General features: G+C 41.6%; 1 protein-coding gene across 2 annotated transcripts in view; it reads left to right on the plus strand.

The window, feature by feature from the left end:
• mkln1 (muskelin 1, intracellular mediator containing kelch motifs) overlaps positions 1-17,071 on the plus strand; it is a 133,944-nt gene that overhangs the window by 103,241 nt on the left and 13,632 nt on the right. For both annotated transcript variants that reach the window (XM_068005164.1, XM_068005165.1), the window contains 2 exons: positions 8,920-9,067; positions 11,643-11,757. In XM_068005164.1, the coding sequence (XP_067861265.1) occupies positions 8,920-9,067; positions 11,643-11,757 (263 nt within the window). The remainder of the gene's footprint in view (positions 1-8,919; positions 9,068-11,642; positions 11,758-17,071) is intronic.

Here is a 17,071-nt window from a genome sequence, read left to right on the forward strand (position 1 = left end):
GTCGAAGAAGCTTTGGCGAGTTGCTGCAGTGCATCCTGTGGATGGTGTACACTATCTGTTTGTTTGAAAAGCTGACAATAGTGCTATTTAACTCATTAACTCCTCCATGACAGGGGTCAGTATTCCTGACACACTCTCCTCTCCCCATGACCCCTGACCACCCGGGTAAGGTTTTGTTCAGCCCTATTAAGAGGCCCTTATCTTTCAGTTTCCAGGTGTGACAAAGGGCCCACACCCAACATCTTAATCTGTTCTTTCTCTTCATAGATGCTGATGGACCTGCTGAGTATTTCCTGTTTTTCATTTTATTTGTTCAGTAGGAGTGACCGTTGCTTATTTTGGTATTAAAATGTGACAATATAAAACATAGCCCAATTATATTCAATCATAATTGCAATCTGTTATTCGGCCTGTTCATAACTTGCACTGTTAACACTCTTCTGATAGTACTGCTCTGAATGAGGCCGCATAAGTAACTCCTTGCACTTGTGCAAATCTGTTGCTCCCAATGTGTAATTCTGTTTCTGGAAGTTATTAGCTCCCCTTGTTTTCAGAATTGGTAGGGCCCTTTATTTCCCGTGGCAGTCTTCAGAGACGTTCATGATCCGTGTTGAATTATGAATTTCCTACAGGACTTTTTTTTTAAAAAAAAGCATTAGGTTTTAATTGATCCAGAAAACATATTAACTAAATTCTTTTTAATTGATTTACATTTACTGTAGACAGGATGTTGTTCAAATGTTTGAAAATGATTACACTGAATACTTATGATCTCACTTGTGTTCCGTTATCTGAAAAAAGCTTGAGGGACTTTGTTACAACACTGGTTTCAGGGGTTGATAATATACTGGCCTCCCAGTGCTGCTCTTGCTGTTTTAAGATTTCTACGAAGCAGAAGTGAGACTGCAGATCCCTGGCATCAGCACGAGACCCATAGAGAAGATGGCTCTCTGCTGCCCCAGGAATAAGGCGATTTGCATTTGTAACTGCAACCTAAGTAAGAGAACTGCAGATTTGATGTTGCCTGCAGTTGTTCTACACGAAAGCACCTTGGTTGCTTTCACTGTTCTTCATCTACAGAACCCAAAGTGGTGTGTGGGTGATGGAAGGAGAAGGGAAGAATAAGCAGTATACAGCTGAATTAATATTTTCATTGGAGGTGTCCTTTTTATTTGAAATGTAACATGTTAACAAGTAATATAAAGTAACTTAAGATTGTTGATGGCATGAGATTTGAAAAATATTGCTCACGTGTTTCTCCCTCGTCAGCTCCCTGCCCCCACATCCTGCTGCCCCCACATCCTGCTGCCCCCGCACCCCCAAGCAGCCGCCAGGTTGAGCTGCATTCATCAGTCCACCTCCAGTGTGTGATACCAACAAACAAATGAGAAATCGGCTAAGTCCTCAGTGGTACTCTTGGATTATTTAAAGGCACCCTGAGAGTGCATGTAATAAATTGACCACTCGGATGCTTGGAGGTCTGCTGATGTTGTCATTGAATTGGCTTTCCTCCTGTTCCTGCATCAGGCCGGCACCTTACTAGCTACCTTCGTGTTCCTTGCAAGCCGCCTTCAACCATACACCATTTTTGCAGGTGTGAGAGCTACCGTTGCTATCCTTTGTGAAGGTATGCAAACTTATGGTAGTAATTTGGGAATGTTTTCAAAGCATTTTTACGATTGTATTCAATGTTTGTAGACACAAACAATTTTATGCCATGGGCTTATCCACAACAGCCCCTCTGAGGATTTAGAAATTCTTGCCTGGACTTGTTAAACCTGGTTAAGACATGATTGAAAACTTAAAGGGCGAGACCGTTTGCAGATAGCATCTTTGATAGCAAATAATGGGTTCAGTAAATTGTGGCAGTCGTGGTTAGACAGGAGTTACTTATATGCCCTCATTCAGCACTGTAACACCAGGGAAGTGTTGGTGTTGTTTATGAACATTAAGGGTAACACCGGTTGCAACCTTTGTTTAAATATGTTGGGCTATGTCTTATTTCAAACAATGACTTGCAGAAAAATGAGTAACATTTTAAACCAAAATGAGTGTCACTCAAGAATGACATTTGGTTAATCTATTCCATTCACAATAGCACTTGGCTGTAAGGATTCAAAAACAGCATCTTTTCAAGGCTGAGGAAATGCCAGGTGCCATGGTAGCATGTGTTGTATAAGCCATTTTAACTAATGCAAGAATTTGTCCAAACAATGTATCATGAAGGATAGAAATCTGTTCATGTATCAAACATGTAAAGCATGCAGTAAATAAAAGTTAAAGTGCAACTTAGCTGTGTGTTTTACAATCCCAAATCCATAGGGTGAGTGATTTTTATGTACATATCTGCAGTATTTTCAAATGTTTGAAGGGGTAGGAGGAAGGTCACTCGTATGTACACTGCTGAATCTGGAAATGAAGTGATGCTCTTGGAAGCCAGTGTACATTAAATTATATTGCACTGAATTGTTGTCCAAAGAGCCTCCTCCACAGTCCACCTGGCATGGCAGTGTGCTCTCATGATTCTAATCTTGCCTCTTGCACTGATTGCACTACATGTGCTACAAAGGTTTCTTCTCCCAGCCTTGGACCCTTTTCACATGCTGCCTCTTGGTGACATCTTCTGAAAGCAGAGTCGGCTTTCACTCTTGGTAATTGACACAGCTTTGCCTGTACTGATTCCATCATTGTTGCTACCCTCTACATCTCGTAACATTAAGACCTGGATGGGTTGTAGCTTCTTGCGGCTTAATATCGGTTGAAGCCAACGTTCTTCTGTTCCTGCCAGGGTCTCTGTGCCACTGATCCTGGACTCCATCAACCTCACTGGCTGCCAGGCTTAGTGTGGAGTTGTGTAGACTTGGCTGAGCTTCGTTCCCCGCATTAAGTCTTTTACCAAGACTGCTTTTTCCCACTTCTGAAACATTGCCTGTCTCCGCCCCAAACGCGTCACCTAATCCATGCCTTTATTCCGTCGAGGCTGACTTCTCCAGTTGTCTGTTTGCTGGCCTCCCACCTCTACTTTCCATAAACTAGAGATTATCCACAATGTCCTGCGTACTGATCGTTCCATCTCCAAGAGCTTCCCATACTCCCCCCTCATTGCACCTCTACAATCTCCAGCCATAGGCCCCATGTGTTGACAGACAATTTCACTGAGAGGCATGGCAGCCAACTCTAATCCTGTTCACTCACATAGCAAGGTGCAATGGATAGTCATCAGGAGTAGCCTGCTCCCTTCTCCCAAAGCCTGCTAACATCTCCTGTTCTGGCAGGGCTGAGACCAGGAATCTCCGAGATGTTCCTTGTTCTGTATGGTTCAGTAAGCTATAATTTCTGTTATATTGCTGTTTTTATTTAGCTTCCGCGAGACCAGTGCCCTTGTACCAGCTCCTGGCGCTTACATTACTAAATCTGATAGTGTTCTATATCAGATGAGCCTGAATAAATCACCTTAATTTGTTTTCTAGTATTTTTCCAGAAAAAAATCTGTTTAGCCTATGTTGGACTATAAAGCTGTTTAACTCCTCAATATAACCACTTCATTTAATTCCCTTCAATTAAATTAGCTAACCTGCATTCCTAGAACAAACACTTACATCATCCAAGAATGTTTCCCAGAATTGTTCATCCACTGCGTAGCAAACATTGTTTGGGACACAGTTAAATGTAAGAAGTTATGTACCAAGCTGAAGGAACAGTATGATCTGGAGAGCCAGGGTTATTACAACCTGTACCTTGTTGATTATTAAATGTGCCAAGTGTTGCTCATCAGGAGTGGTGTTCATTCAATTTGATTTACACAGAGCGTATTTTGATGATTTCAGAAAATAAACATACATACCTAGGTTTTAAAACAACATGCACTTATACAATGCCTTTAAAGTTCAAAAATGTTCCAGCCAAAAAACGAGATATTCAGAAGGGTGGTCAAAAGCTTGGTTGAAGATGTAAGTTTTATGTAGGGCCTTAGAAAAGAGGGAGATGGAGGGATTTAGGAAGGAAATTTGAATGTGGGGCCTAGGTGGCTGAAGGCACAGCTGTCAATAATGGGGTGAAGATGTCAGAATCAGAACAAGAGTTCAGGGAGCCTTGTAGCAGTGGAGGAGCTTTCAGAGAAAGGGAAGGGTGGGGCCATGGAGGGATTTTAACGAAGAATGAACATGTTTACATTTGAGCCTTTGGGAGGCTGGTAGCCAGTGTAAGTCAGCAAGGACTGACAACGGGCAAGCAGGACTTGGTGCTGGATACCATATTTTAGATGCAGAATTTTAGATGCGCTGGAGTTTAGAGAGTGGTGGTTTGGAGGCTGGCAGGGAGAGCATTGCAATAATCAAGCCTGGAGGTGAGAGAAGTATGAATGAGGGTTTCGGTATGAGATGGGGCAGAGGCTGGCCCTGTTACAAGTAGAAGTAGGCGATCTTTATGATAGAGAGGATATGCAGTCAGAAATTCCGCTCAAGGTCAAATAGGACATCAAGGTTATCAAGTTTGAGACGGTGGCTGGGGGCGGGAGTAGAGTTGGTGGTGAGGCCATAGAATTTGTGTCTGGGGGCTGAAGAAGATTGCTTTGGTCTTCCCAATGTTTAGCTGGAAAAAATTGCACTTCATCCAAGACTAGATGTCAGACAAGTAACAGAGGTGCTGGAGCGGTGGAGTTCGGCGTCAACATCCATTTGGAAGCTGACCCTTTGTGGATGATGTTGCCAAGATGTAGCATGTTGATGAGGAAGGGGGCCAAGGATGAAACTTTGACAGACTCCCAAAGTGATGAGCGGAGAAGCCATTGCCTGAGATGCTATGGCTACACTGATAGGTGAGCGTGGAACCAAGGAAGGACCATCCCATCGAGCTGGATAACGAGAGAGGTCAGAAAGGATGAGAAGGGATAATGAACCGTGGTCACATTCAGCAAGTGGTGTTTGTAACTTTATTTAGTGTTGTTTTGGTACGGTAGGAGGAGCAAAGCCTGATTGGAAGAATTCAAATGGAGTTGTGGGCGGAATGAGTAAGGATCTAGGAAGCGGGAACATTTTCAAGGACTTTTCCAGAGGGAAAGGTTAGAGATGGGGTTGAAAGAGGGATTGAGGAAGGGTTTTGAGGGGGTGGTGATGGTTTTAAATTGGTTGGTAATCTGTGCCACTCTTGTACTGGGAATTAGTTTATTTTGATATTAGACTTTGTGGTAATTCTTTATGGCATAAATTTGGTATTTCTAAATTGAGGAGGGTTAAATGATTTTTATATTTATAGTAGAATCCTGTTATACTGATCGTTATTTGTATTGATCAGTCATTTACAACAATCAAAAATCTGCTGTGCAGAAGTCTTTCGATACAGTAGATACTCTTATTTTGTGCCAGTGCTGATGGGTTCCCCAAGCGCTGGCCTCGCAGCCGGCAACAAACCAAATGTAAAGCTGCCAGGCCTTGCTAAAATCAGTGGCCTGGAAAACATATAAACGTCGAACTTTTTAGCCGGTAGGAGGTCTTTCGACCCTCCATATCTGCACTGACTGTGCGATCCTCTCTGGAGCTAATTTTCCAGTCCCATTTTTCTGTGTTTTCTCCATATCCTTGTGTATTTATTATTATCCACTACCTTTTTGAATGCTGTAATTGGCTTAGCATTGATCAGTACATGGAGATCAAGAAGCTGTGTTCCAACCATTGAACTGAGGGGAATGGAGGTTCTGGAAACTTGAGGTGTAAACTCTGGAGGAAGTTAATGAACGTATACTGAAATAATCAGCGAGAGTAGATGGTAAGTGGAGGAGATATTTGATATTGAGGAGGAATGGGCGGGGGGGAGGAAGAGGAAACGGACTGCGGGACTCCTGACATAATGAAAAAAGTGATCAGTTAATGACTAAAGCACAGCGATTTGAGGGGACTGGCCAGTCATGAGCATTCCCAAAAACATAACTTCGGATTATAGTTTAGCCAAAACTTTCAAGATGCTGGATAATTTGAGTTTTGTAACTTTAGGAAGTACTGATGTTAGGATAATAGGATTTGAAGGAACACATTTTTTGAGGATAGGGTGAACATGAGCCAATTTCCAAGATGAGGAAAGTTAGACTGGAAATGAGATCATAAAATTGAATTTTTGCATCATGCCAAGACACAAAGTTGAAGACAATGGGAGGGATACCATCATGGCCAGAAAGAGGAAGCTTTGAGACCTGGCAAAGAAAAAAGTTGATGCCTGCAATAATAGAACACAGTGGACGGATGTTCTTTAGCATGGTTGAGTAAGCCCATAAGGGTTGGTTTCTCATTAGAAAATTAGCAAGTAAACCATCAGAATGGGAGAAGTGTGGAAAGCATAGAATGAATTGATCCCTTTTGCCTTATTGAACAATTTGCCTCTATCATGTTTCTGTCACTGTACACGATTGATGACTAACCAACAGCCTGACTCATTAATGGGATATGCAGGGTTAGATTGACCACTGGGGCCTGAAATTCTTCACACTCAGCAACACACCTCTCTGCCCCAAGTCAGTGCCCTAATGGGTAGGGTGAATGGGCAGATGGGGGTAAGCTCATCAGTGCTTTGTGCTAGTAAAATGTTCAGTTTAGCTAGTTAAACTCCAGTACCCCTGCACATACTTGGGGGTCTCTAATTCTTGTCTGATGCCAACCTAAACCCTCCAGAGTTGGGTAAGTGGAATGTCTCCCAATGTAAGGGTTGGGAAGTGGGAGGTATGGGTGGGAAAGAAGGACAGAACAAGAGAACTGCACATTATACATTGGGCAAACAATTTCTATTTTTGTGGTTTCCTAACACTTTGGTTTAGAAAAGTATGGGATATATTGTTATAGTTGTTGGGTACCTGATTTGGGGAAAAAAATAGTTGTGCTAGTCTCCTGAATTTTAAGTTGCTATTTGTTGCTAACCTGCTATTTGAACGTAAAGAATAGGAGCAGGAGTAGGCCATATGGCTCCTTGAGCCTGCTCAGACATTCAGTATGATCACGGCTGATCATCTACCTCAACTCTACTTTCCCGCCCTATCCCCATATCTCTTGATTCCCTCTAGTGTCCAAATATCCATCGATCTCAGTCTTGAATATATTCAACGGCTGAGCATCTACAGCCCTCTGGGGGAGAGAATTCCAAAGAATCACAACCCTCCTGAGTGAAGAAATTTTGCCTCATCTCGGTCCCAAATTTCCATCATTTCTCTAGATGAAGAAGGCTGTTAGCCCCTTTTTCGCTCATCCATCGAGACAAACCCATCCTTTTTCCCCTGTCCTCAATCATGATGTATACTGGCTAAGTAATTTCCAGGATTTTGTCTCTATTACTCTAACAAGATGTTAATTCCATGTGCTTGATTCTCTTGTGTGAAGAGCTTTCTGACACGAGTCCAAAACCGATTTGGCTAGTTTGAACTTTTGCTCCCTTGTCTTGCTGTCACATTAATTTCAAGTAATGTTCTTAACTTTTTTTTTGTATAGCTTTACTAACATATAATCTCTCTCGCTCTTTTTCTTTCTCCTAGCTCTCTGTTCGTCCTCTGGTTCTCTCTTTTCTTACTCTCTCTCGTGCTCTCTCTCCCTCTCGTATCTCTGCCATCACCTCACTGCTCTTATGCTAATGCGCCTGAGTCTTCTCTGCGTTATCCTCACAGCTTCAATGTGTTCTTAAGCAGAGCTGCTCACAGTGCTTAAGGTGTGGTCTTGCTGGAGCACAGTTTAATCGTCACTACCATTTTGGCTAGATAGTTCAGTATTCTATTTGCCATGACTATTTCTGCTCTGATTTGATTGGACACACTGCTTCATAATCTCAACAAATTCAGTTAGATTACCGTAAAGTACCTTTGCAAAGAAACTAAGCCCAACTGAGAATTTCCTTGTTATTTTGGGACAACATCAAGGATCTGCAAGATCTGAAGAATGGAGATGTTGACTTGTGAGAATACTTCAAGCTTTGAAATTTCATTTTATGAAAAGCATTATGAAGTGTCAAAAGAGGGATTTTTTTTCCCCAGCTGCTCTTATCAGCATTTCATTACAAAATAATTAGACCAACATGCAGGAAAAAATTGTAAATTCCAGTGCCTCATTCGCAAATATAAGTCCCAACACTACTCTTTGAGAGTATGTTGGAAGCCACTTGTCAGTTGAGCAGTCTAATGAGTACAGTATATTTTTGTTATGAGAAATTTTTCAGTATTTTAATGCATTTGCTTATAAATTCATTTGATTTTCATTGATCGTATGAATACATAAGGATAGAAATATTTTCTTGACTGATAAATGCAGCATGAGTGTAACAGAAATTGCTGGAGACACTCATCAGGTTATACAACATTTACCGAGAGAGCACAAATCAGTTGATGTTTCAGGGATAAACCCTTCCACAGAACTGATAGATATTACAGATGAACAGCATTTAAAGGGAACAGAACCAGGGGAGGGGGTACACAATGTTCACTTGTTCTTTTTCTCTTCCTCTCTCACTCGTGCGTGCACTCTCTCATACATCCCTAGCACCAACCCACTTTTCCAAGAAATGATAGTACACCCATCCTACATTGCCAGCACTTACGGCCTGAGAGGAAATGTAAGCTGTCGTTAGGATCTGAAGTTGTTCTGCAGTATTTTGCTTTTTGTGTAGAATGAGTGTACTTGCTTTGCAAAGAACTGTAGAGGATGGAGCTGGTCAGTATTGTCTAGCATTTGAGATGTATAAATAGGTTTATGCTTGTCTTCACTTAATTAAAGTTAGTGAAAGGAGAAAACTAGAATTTTATGTCACGTTAATATTTTAACTCTGCTTCGAATTAACCACAAGATGGATGCAGGTTTAAGAGACCATCCAAAATGGTGTCTCTGAAACCACATTACAATTTTTCTGAATACTTATTTTGAAGTAAGTCATTTTCTGAGTTGTTGCTCTCTTCAGTTCCAATGACAGGTTTCACTCAGAGGGCTACAATTGACCCAGAACTGAATGAGATTCATGTCCTCTCTGGCCTCAGTAAAGACAAGGACAAACGGGAAGAGAATGTTCGGAATTCCTTTTGGATTTATGACATCGCCCGGAACAACTGGTAAGTTCTAAAGCAAAGGGTTGCCTGTGGATTTTACTAACTCCAAGTGCTTCCATCAGCGGAGTTCCCTTACAGGGTCTTGTACTGCTTGACATCCACACTAGAGACCAAAGGCACATCTTTAAATTTTTTTTTGCTGTTCACAGTACTTGTGTTCTGGAGACCTGCAGAGCCTATAAAGGAAAACATAAACTATCTGGATTGTTCCAACAAGAGTTAAAAAAGAAATCAAAACTGCATTTGCACAACTTGGATTTTTAGTTTGTGTTTTCCACATAAGTTTGTGTACTTAAACATTCCCCCGCCACTCCCCCAAAATAGTCATACTGTGATCCCCTGCCTTTTCTGAGATCTCCCAAGATCGCTGCTTTCTGAATCATGAATCAGAAATGCCCAGGTTGACTGCCCCTTTTTTAATTTCTGTTTTTATTGAAGAGGTGACTGAAGTAGTGGACAAGGGAATTCTATGGGTGTTGTTTATATGGACTTCCAGAAGGCATTCACTAAAGTCCCTCATAAGAGACTGTAAGCTACTGTTGAAGCTCATGGAATTGAGGGCAAATTATTGACCTGGTTGAGCAGCAGAAGACTGGTGGTGTCCCACAAGGATCTGTGTTGGTACCTGGACTATTCACTGTATTTATTAACCACTTAGATGACAGGATAGAGAGCCACATATCCAAGTTTGCTGATGATACAAAGATAGGCAGCATTGTAAGCTGTGTAGATGGGAGCATAAAATTAGAGATATTAATAGATTAAGGGAAATGGATTTCAATGTAGGCAAGAGTGAGATCATCCACTTTGGACCTAAAATGGATAGATCAGGGTACTTTCTAAATGATGAAAAGCTCAAAAGAGTGGAGGTCCAAAGAGACTTGGGTGTCCATGTACATTGATCATTAAAATATCATGGACAGGTACAGAAAATAATCAAAAAGGTTAATGGAATGCTGGCCATTAGATCTAGAAGACTAGAATACCAAGGGGATAGAAGTTATGCTACAGCTATACAAAGCCCTGGTGAGACCACACCTGAAGTACTGTGTTCAGATCTGGGCACTGCAACTTAGGTAGGATACTTGGCCTTGGAGGGGAGTGCACTGTAGATTTACTAGAATGATACCTGGACTCCAAGGGTTAAATTACGAGGAGAGATTACACAAAATAGGGATCTATTCCTTGAAATTCAGAAGATTAAGGGGTGATTTGATTGAGGTTCTCAAGATAATAAGGGGAACTGATGGGGTAGATAGAGAAAAACTATTTCTGTGGTTGGGGAGTCTAGGACTAGGAGACATAGCCTAAAAATTAGAGCCAGGGGTGAAGTTAAGAAACATCTTCTACATGCAAAGGGTGGTAGAAGTTTAGAAAACTTTTCTGCAAACGGCAGTTGATGCTAGCTTAATTAACTTTTTAAATCTGAGATTTAGATTTTTGTTAACCAAAGGTATTACGGGATATGGGGCTACGGCAGGTATATGGAGCTAGGGCACAGATCAGCCATGATCTCATCGAATGGCTGAACAGGCTCGAAGGGCTAAATGGCCTACTCCTGTTCCTATGTTCCTCATTTTCCTACCTCCCTTGAAATAGTTCATGTGAATCCTTGCCTGACTTTCCTTTTGCTCTGTCTGTTCTTGAGCGGGTCGGTGACATTGACTAGAATTGTTTTTTGGAAGATTTTGAATTTGAAAAGTAATGGCTGAAATTTTGTTTAAATATCCACAGCGATCATTAATGCATGGATCAGGAAAATTAAAATACGTTTTTCAGCTGGGAAGGGTACGATTCATTTAGGTGGTTTATACACCACTAACCCAGGAAGTGGAGTCTGTTGTTGTTGTTCCAACCCACTGCACCAACTATCGATAGAATTTGGAGTATTTTCTCTTTGCTAAAGTTGTCACTCTTGTTGGTGCTGTCCGGGAGGGAAGGCATGGAGCAGAGGCTCAACACTTCCTCGTGAGTGGGTACTATGTTTCTACAATAAAACTGGTATTAAAGTCACTTCCTTGCACACCAGATTTGTGGAAGGAACTGAAAAGTAGGGCAAACACAGAGTCCAGTTATCTTATAAAACACCAATTGATGGCAGTCCAAAAAAAGGACCAAGAGATTAGATGGTCACAATGCACACTACACCTATTCATGCACTCCTGATTGCTGTGGATAGTTAGTTGGCAATGCAGGCTAAAAATTATGTTATGCATACGTCTTTACTGATTACTCTGATCTTGATGTTTGAGGGATGTATTAAATGGTTTATCAGTTGAATTATTTTGTGCAGCTGCCAGTAATATTCGACACTTGTGGATTACGCCAGAAACTACTTCAAAATGCATTACTTGCATGGTGAGAATTCTCCACTGATGAGAAGTTCCCATTTAGTGTGGGTTTGTGCTGTGTGTATTGTGGTACTTCTGTATGCACTTCAGTCCCATTGCATGCAGATTAAAATCTTTTGTTTGCAGTTAGTAAGGCTTATTTGTATTTGTTTTCACTAGGGCTATGGATTTCCAGCTGAAAAATAAGATTTATAGCTCCCTTCATAACATTTTTTTCTGTGGCATAGGTCTTGTGTCTACAAGAACGATCAGTCTGTAAAAGATAATCCTAACAAGAGCCTTCAAGAGGAGGAGCCATGCCCTCGATTTGCTCACCAGCTGGTCTATGATGATATGCATAAGGTATCTTACATTTTCGGTCTCCATTCACGCTTTTTTTTTGGTCTCGTCAACCTTGCCCTTTTCCTTCACTTTTACATATTATGCTCCCAGAACTTTTGCCTCGTGTATCCAGTCAGGAGATTGGCTGAACGCAACAGTGAAGAAAAGTGGATAGATTTTGCACCTAAAGAACAATTTGATGCGTGTCCTGTCGTCATCATCTTCTTAGGAATAGGCAAAAAGCCATCAAACCCAACAGATCTTCGAGGAAGAATTTCTGTGTCCTGGCCAAAACTCCCTTTCAACGAATGCCACTGAAAATAGATTAACTTGCATCCCGTTTGTTATTTTTGAGAACTTGTGTGCAAAATGGCTGCCATCTTTACCCACCTAACCACAACTGCACAATGCAGTTCTTTGTCTATGAAGCATTTTGGGGCATTTGAAATACCTGACAAAGTGCTTATTTAAATGTTTTTTTTCTTCAAAATTCCTTTTTTTAACATACTAAATTAATTTATTCATTCATTCCCTGCAAATGGATTTCTATTAGTTCCCCTCTTTTCCCCATCCCAAAAAAAAACTTGTTAAACTGTTTTTGAAGTGCCAGTGAAACGCTTCTGATTGCCCAGGATCCACAAATATAGAAATCCTGGATCTTCGACCAGTGGACTTTTCTGGTACTAGACGTTGATCAGATGTGGTAATGGAGAAGTGTTGAAAGTAAGGTTTTAAGTAATGGGAACAAGGAATATTTGTTTTTTTAAAAGTAACAATAATGGAGATGGTAGAGTGACTGATGGGTAGTAGAAAATGAGAAGTTAAAAGCATTGAAAGAATTTGAATTGTTTGACTTTGAAGTAGATGTGCTGGCAGTGTCAGCACAGTAGTGATTCTGGTACATAATGTTTCCCCCCCTTCTAATTTTCCCATATTTTATCACTTCTTACAAGTTCAAATACATAGAAATGAATAAAAAGAATAACTGAGTTCTGATGTTAAAAAACAAAAATCCTGGAAATATGTAGACAGCCTCAGAAAGAGAGAAAGATTAGGCACTTTTACATTAGTGGCACTCCAGCAATGTTGTGGGATTTTTGTAGGTTTGCTCTGTTGGACCACACCTGTAGGACTTTAACAGTTTGACACTGATGGGTGCCAATTTATTTCACCTGTCTGGGTTGGAAGCTCAACGTACAGGACAGGAAAATACCTTGAAGGTTCCAGTGAGACTGATCATATTAATGTAAATGAATTTGAGGTTGCTATGACAACTGGGAAAGTGACAGTAAACTTGGACCTATTTTAAAAGCTTTAGCAGTAATTTGCAGTCGAGCTATAGATGTAATGGATGTGTAGCCACACAGCATATGTACGTGAGGTCATAATGGTTTCAAACAGGTGTCACGGCCTGTTAACAAGCCAATAATCACCATTGTGGTGATTATACGTGGTTTTTATTAATGTTATGGGCTATTCTCACTCTTAAAGGAGCGGTGTCATCATGAAAAAGGTTTTTGGCACAGTTTTTCCCCTTCCGATTTGCTCTCCACTCCTGAAGGGGGTGACATGATGCTACCACATGGCTCTACAGGCACTGGCCAACATTCACTACCTCTCCCAAGTGACCATGGAGGATGATGCCATTCTTGCCGTACATCTATATATGTGTGCTCATCTGCAGATGTTGCAGCACAGCTGGAGTTGAAAGTGGTTGATTTACTTCCCTTCTCTTCCTCCACCACCCCTCTTTCCAGCCTAGGGACCATGCAGCTGTGGCTGGCATCAGTGAACGGAGTACAGACTGGGGTCAGACCTGGGACTTCCTGGTTTGTGTCTCGGGTCTACATTTTTTTTTATTCGTTCATGGGATGTGGGTGTCACTGGCGAGGCCGGCATTTATTGCCCATTCCTAATTGCCCTTGAGAAGGTGGTGGTGAGCCGCCGCCTTGAACCGCTGCAGTCCGTGTGGTAACATTGGACAGTGATTTTTACAACTGAACCATCAGTAGAAACAATAAATCTTGTTTGGGAGGGAAAAACAGCAAGACTTTTTTTCAATCATGCATCTCGAAGTAATTTACATCTTTGTTGTCCCTTCGAAAACAAAGTGTTTGTCGAGCACTTTTCCCCCCTGAAAATGGAGCTCCTTTAAATGACCCGGTCTGCTCAGTCGAGTCTGCTTGCTTGCACACAGCTGACTTTGTGCTGACTGGGAGTCAGCAGTTGGAAGGCTGAGCTTTCGTACTAACCTCACAAAGGAGAATCGTCAATTTGAACTTGAATCCAGAAAATCCAATTATGTTTGGAAAGAGGAAATCCCCTCTGCTTTCAACGAAGCTTAAAAACTCGTTGCAGTTCAGTGCTTTAGCTCATCAGGTGCATCAGAGCAGCCTTTTGCTGCCATGTACTTTCCAGCAGGAGTCACTGGACAACTTTGTAGACTGCATTCTGTTAAAATGGACTGTGATGCCTCTAGTAAGGTAATGCAGCTGAATTCACTTCGTGTGAAGTGGAACCAAACCAAAGCCAAAACCCATTCCAAGGTAATTGTCCAAAACACTTCAGCTATGTTGACGGGGGTGTTCTAATGGAAACAGACACACATGAGTCTATTTGTATTTCTAAATAAGAATAGTCTTATTGACAGGGTGGCAGAATCAAATTATTAAAAATAGTTCTAAAAATGGCTAAAAGCACCATAAATGTTGCAGCAATGTTCATCCAATTTGAGCTGTAGGATTACAGCTGTACATTAAATATGAGTACAGCAAGTTGATATAATGTGCTTCCATTCAGTGACTGACTGCCGAGGCACAGCAACCTGAAGAGGTGACTAAAGTAGTGGACAGGGGAATGTCAATGGTTGTTATTTATATGGACTTCCAGAAGGCATTTGCCACATAAGAGACTGTTAGCTAAGATAGAAGCCTATGGAATCGAGGGAAAAGTACGGACTTGGTTAGGAAGTTGGCTGAGCGAAAGGCGACAGAGAGTAGGGATAATGGGAAGGTACTCACATTGGCAGGATGTGACTAGTGGAGTCCCGCAGGGATGTCTCTTGTGGCCTCAATTATTCACTATTTATTAACGACTTAGATGAAGGCATAGAAAGTCTCATATCTAAGTTTGCCGATGACACAAAGATTGGTGGCATTGTAAGCAGTGTAGATGAAAACACAAAATTACAGAGTGATATTGATAGATTAGGTGAATGGGCAAAACTGGCAAATGGAATTCAATGTAGGCAAATGTGAGGTCATCCACTTTAGATCAAAAAAGGATAGAACAGGATACTTTCTAAATGGTAAAAAGTTAAAAACAGTGGCTGTCCAAAGGGACTTAGGGGTTCAGGTACATAGATCATTGAAGTGTCATGAACAGGTGCAGAAAATAATCAAGAAGGCAAATGGAATGCTGGCCTTTCTATCTAGAGGACTAGAGTACAAGGGGGCAGAAGTTATGCTGCAGCTATACAAAACCCTGGTTAGACCACACCTGGAGTACTGTGAGCAGTTCTGGGCACCGAACCTTCAGAAGGATATATTGGCCTTGGAGGGAGTGCAGCGTAGGTTTACTAGAATGATACCCGGACTTCAAGGGTTAAGTTACGAGGAGAGATTACACAAATTGGGGTTGTATTCTCTAGAGTTTAGAAGGTTAAGGGGTGATCTGATCGAAGTTTATAAGATATTAAGGGGAACAGATCGGGTGGATAGAGAGAAACTATTTCCGCTGGTTGGTGATTTTAGGAGTAGGGGGACAGTGTCTAAAAATTAGAGCCAGACCTTTCGGGAGTGAGATTAGAAAACATTTCTACACACACAGGGTGGTAGAAGTTTGGAACTCTCTTCTGCAAACGGCAATTGATACTAACTCAATTGCTGAATTTAAATCTGAGATAGCTAGCTTTTTGGCAACCAAAGGTATTAAGGGATATGGGCCAAAGGCAGGTATATGGAGTTAGATCACAGATCAGCCATGATCTTATCAAATGGCGGAGCAGGCACGAGGGGCTGAATGGCCTTCTCCTGTTCCTATGTTCCTAGTATAAGTGGTAATGATGCCAATGTCAATAATCAGCTCTATTCAACAGAGACTTCACCTTCAAAAAGTATGAACAGCTGTTGGTAAGGAGGAGGGTTGGGGAGGGCTACAAGTTGAACATTTTTCTCGGGGGTGGGGGCACTGTTTACAAATATTCAATGCCTGAACTGGGAAGGTGACTTCCTCGCAGTAAATGGGCATTTGTGATTTGGTGCACTACCACAGGTGCCCCTCAGGGTGGGGGGGTGTGGGGAAGGTACTTGACCCCACTCTTGTTAGTGACTCGGTGCACGTCTTCATAACTGACGTTCTATTGATGATGAAACCACTCTCTGCAGAGTTGCTAACTCCCTATCTGAAGTGTGATTGATGACTGATTTGCTGTTGGGTAGATGGAGTGGGAGGGAGGGCAGACAAATATTGAGCTGCCTTGAGTGATGAAAAGCAGTAACTCTGATAGATTGGCCCTAATGTTGCTATTCCCATGTGTACTCCAGGGTTTCAAATTCTCTATTATAAACACTCAGCTTAGCTTGATGACTGCACATGGATTCAAACCAGCAAATTGGCTGAAAAAGTTAATTCTCAAGAAAGCGTAGCCCTACTTGTTCATATGAGAACTTCAATGTTCTGTGAAACTTGAGTGCCCAGTGATAGCAGATTGTATAGGACCATCTGTCATTTTTGGACTTATAGTTCAGATCTATGCATACCACTGAACATGGTGGCGTACTCCGTGTTGATGTCCACGCTGCACAGCATTGGAGAGATGTGACCCAGCTGTTCGATGTTTACAAATCTAACCACTGCAACACCACGCAAGTAGTTGCTAAGATCACAGCCTCATATGAATCAGGAAACGAGAGATGCTGCAGCTGCACCTCAACATTTTGCATCAACCTAAGTTTGTGCAAAATACCAGTGTCACATGCCACTTCTCCTCCTGCCTGTGGAGCCATTCAGACAGTTACCACCAGCATGTAATGAACATAGTTCCAGGTAATAACAAAGTTAACCATTTCTTGCTGAGCGAGGGTTGCTGCAATGTAAATGGGAATTCTGACTTGCCCCAGCACTCCTTCTCCAAGTCTGTGTGTGCTTCCATTAGCCAGCAGGGCCCAAATTGTGAGAACCTTTGCTTGGTTACATCTGTTTTCAAATGTACTCATTTATGACACTTTTTGGCCCTTGCCAAAAAAAAACTTTCATTTTCTATTACTGGCTTGTAACTGGAAAATTCTGAGTTTCTTCTAGTGCCAGAATTGGAGTACTGCAGCAAACAGTTTTC

This window comes from Heptranchias perlo, chromosome 24, assembly GCF_035084215.1.
Source record: "Heptranchias perlo isolate sHepPer1 chromosome 24, sHepPer1.hap1, whole genome shotgun sequence".
NCBI classification, from domain to species: Eukaryota; Metazoa; Chordata; class Chondrichthyes; order Hexanchiformes; family Hexanchidae; genus Heptranchias; species Heptranchias perlo.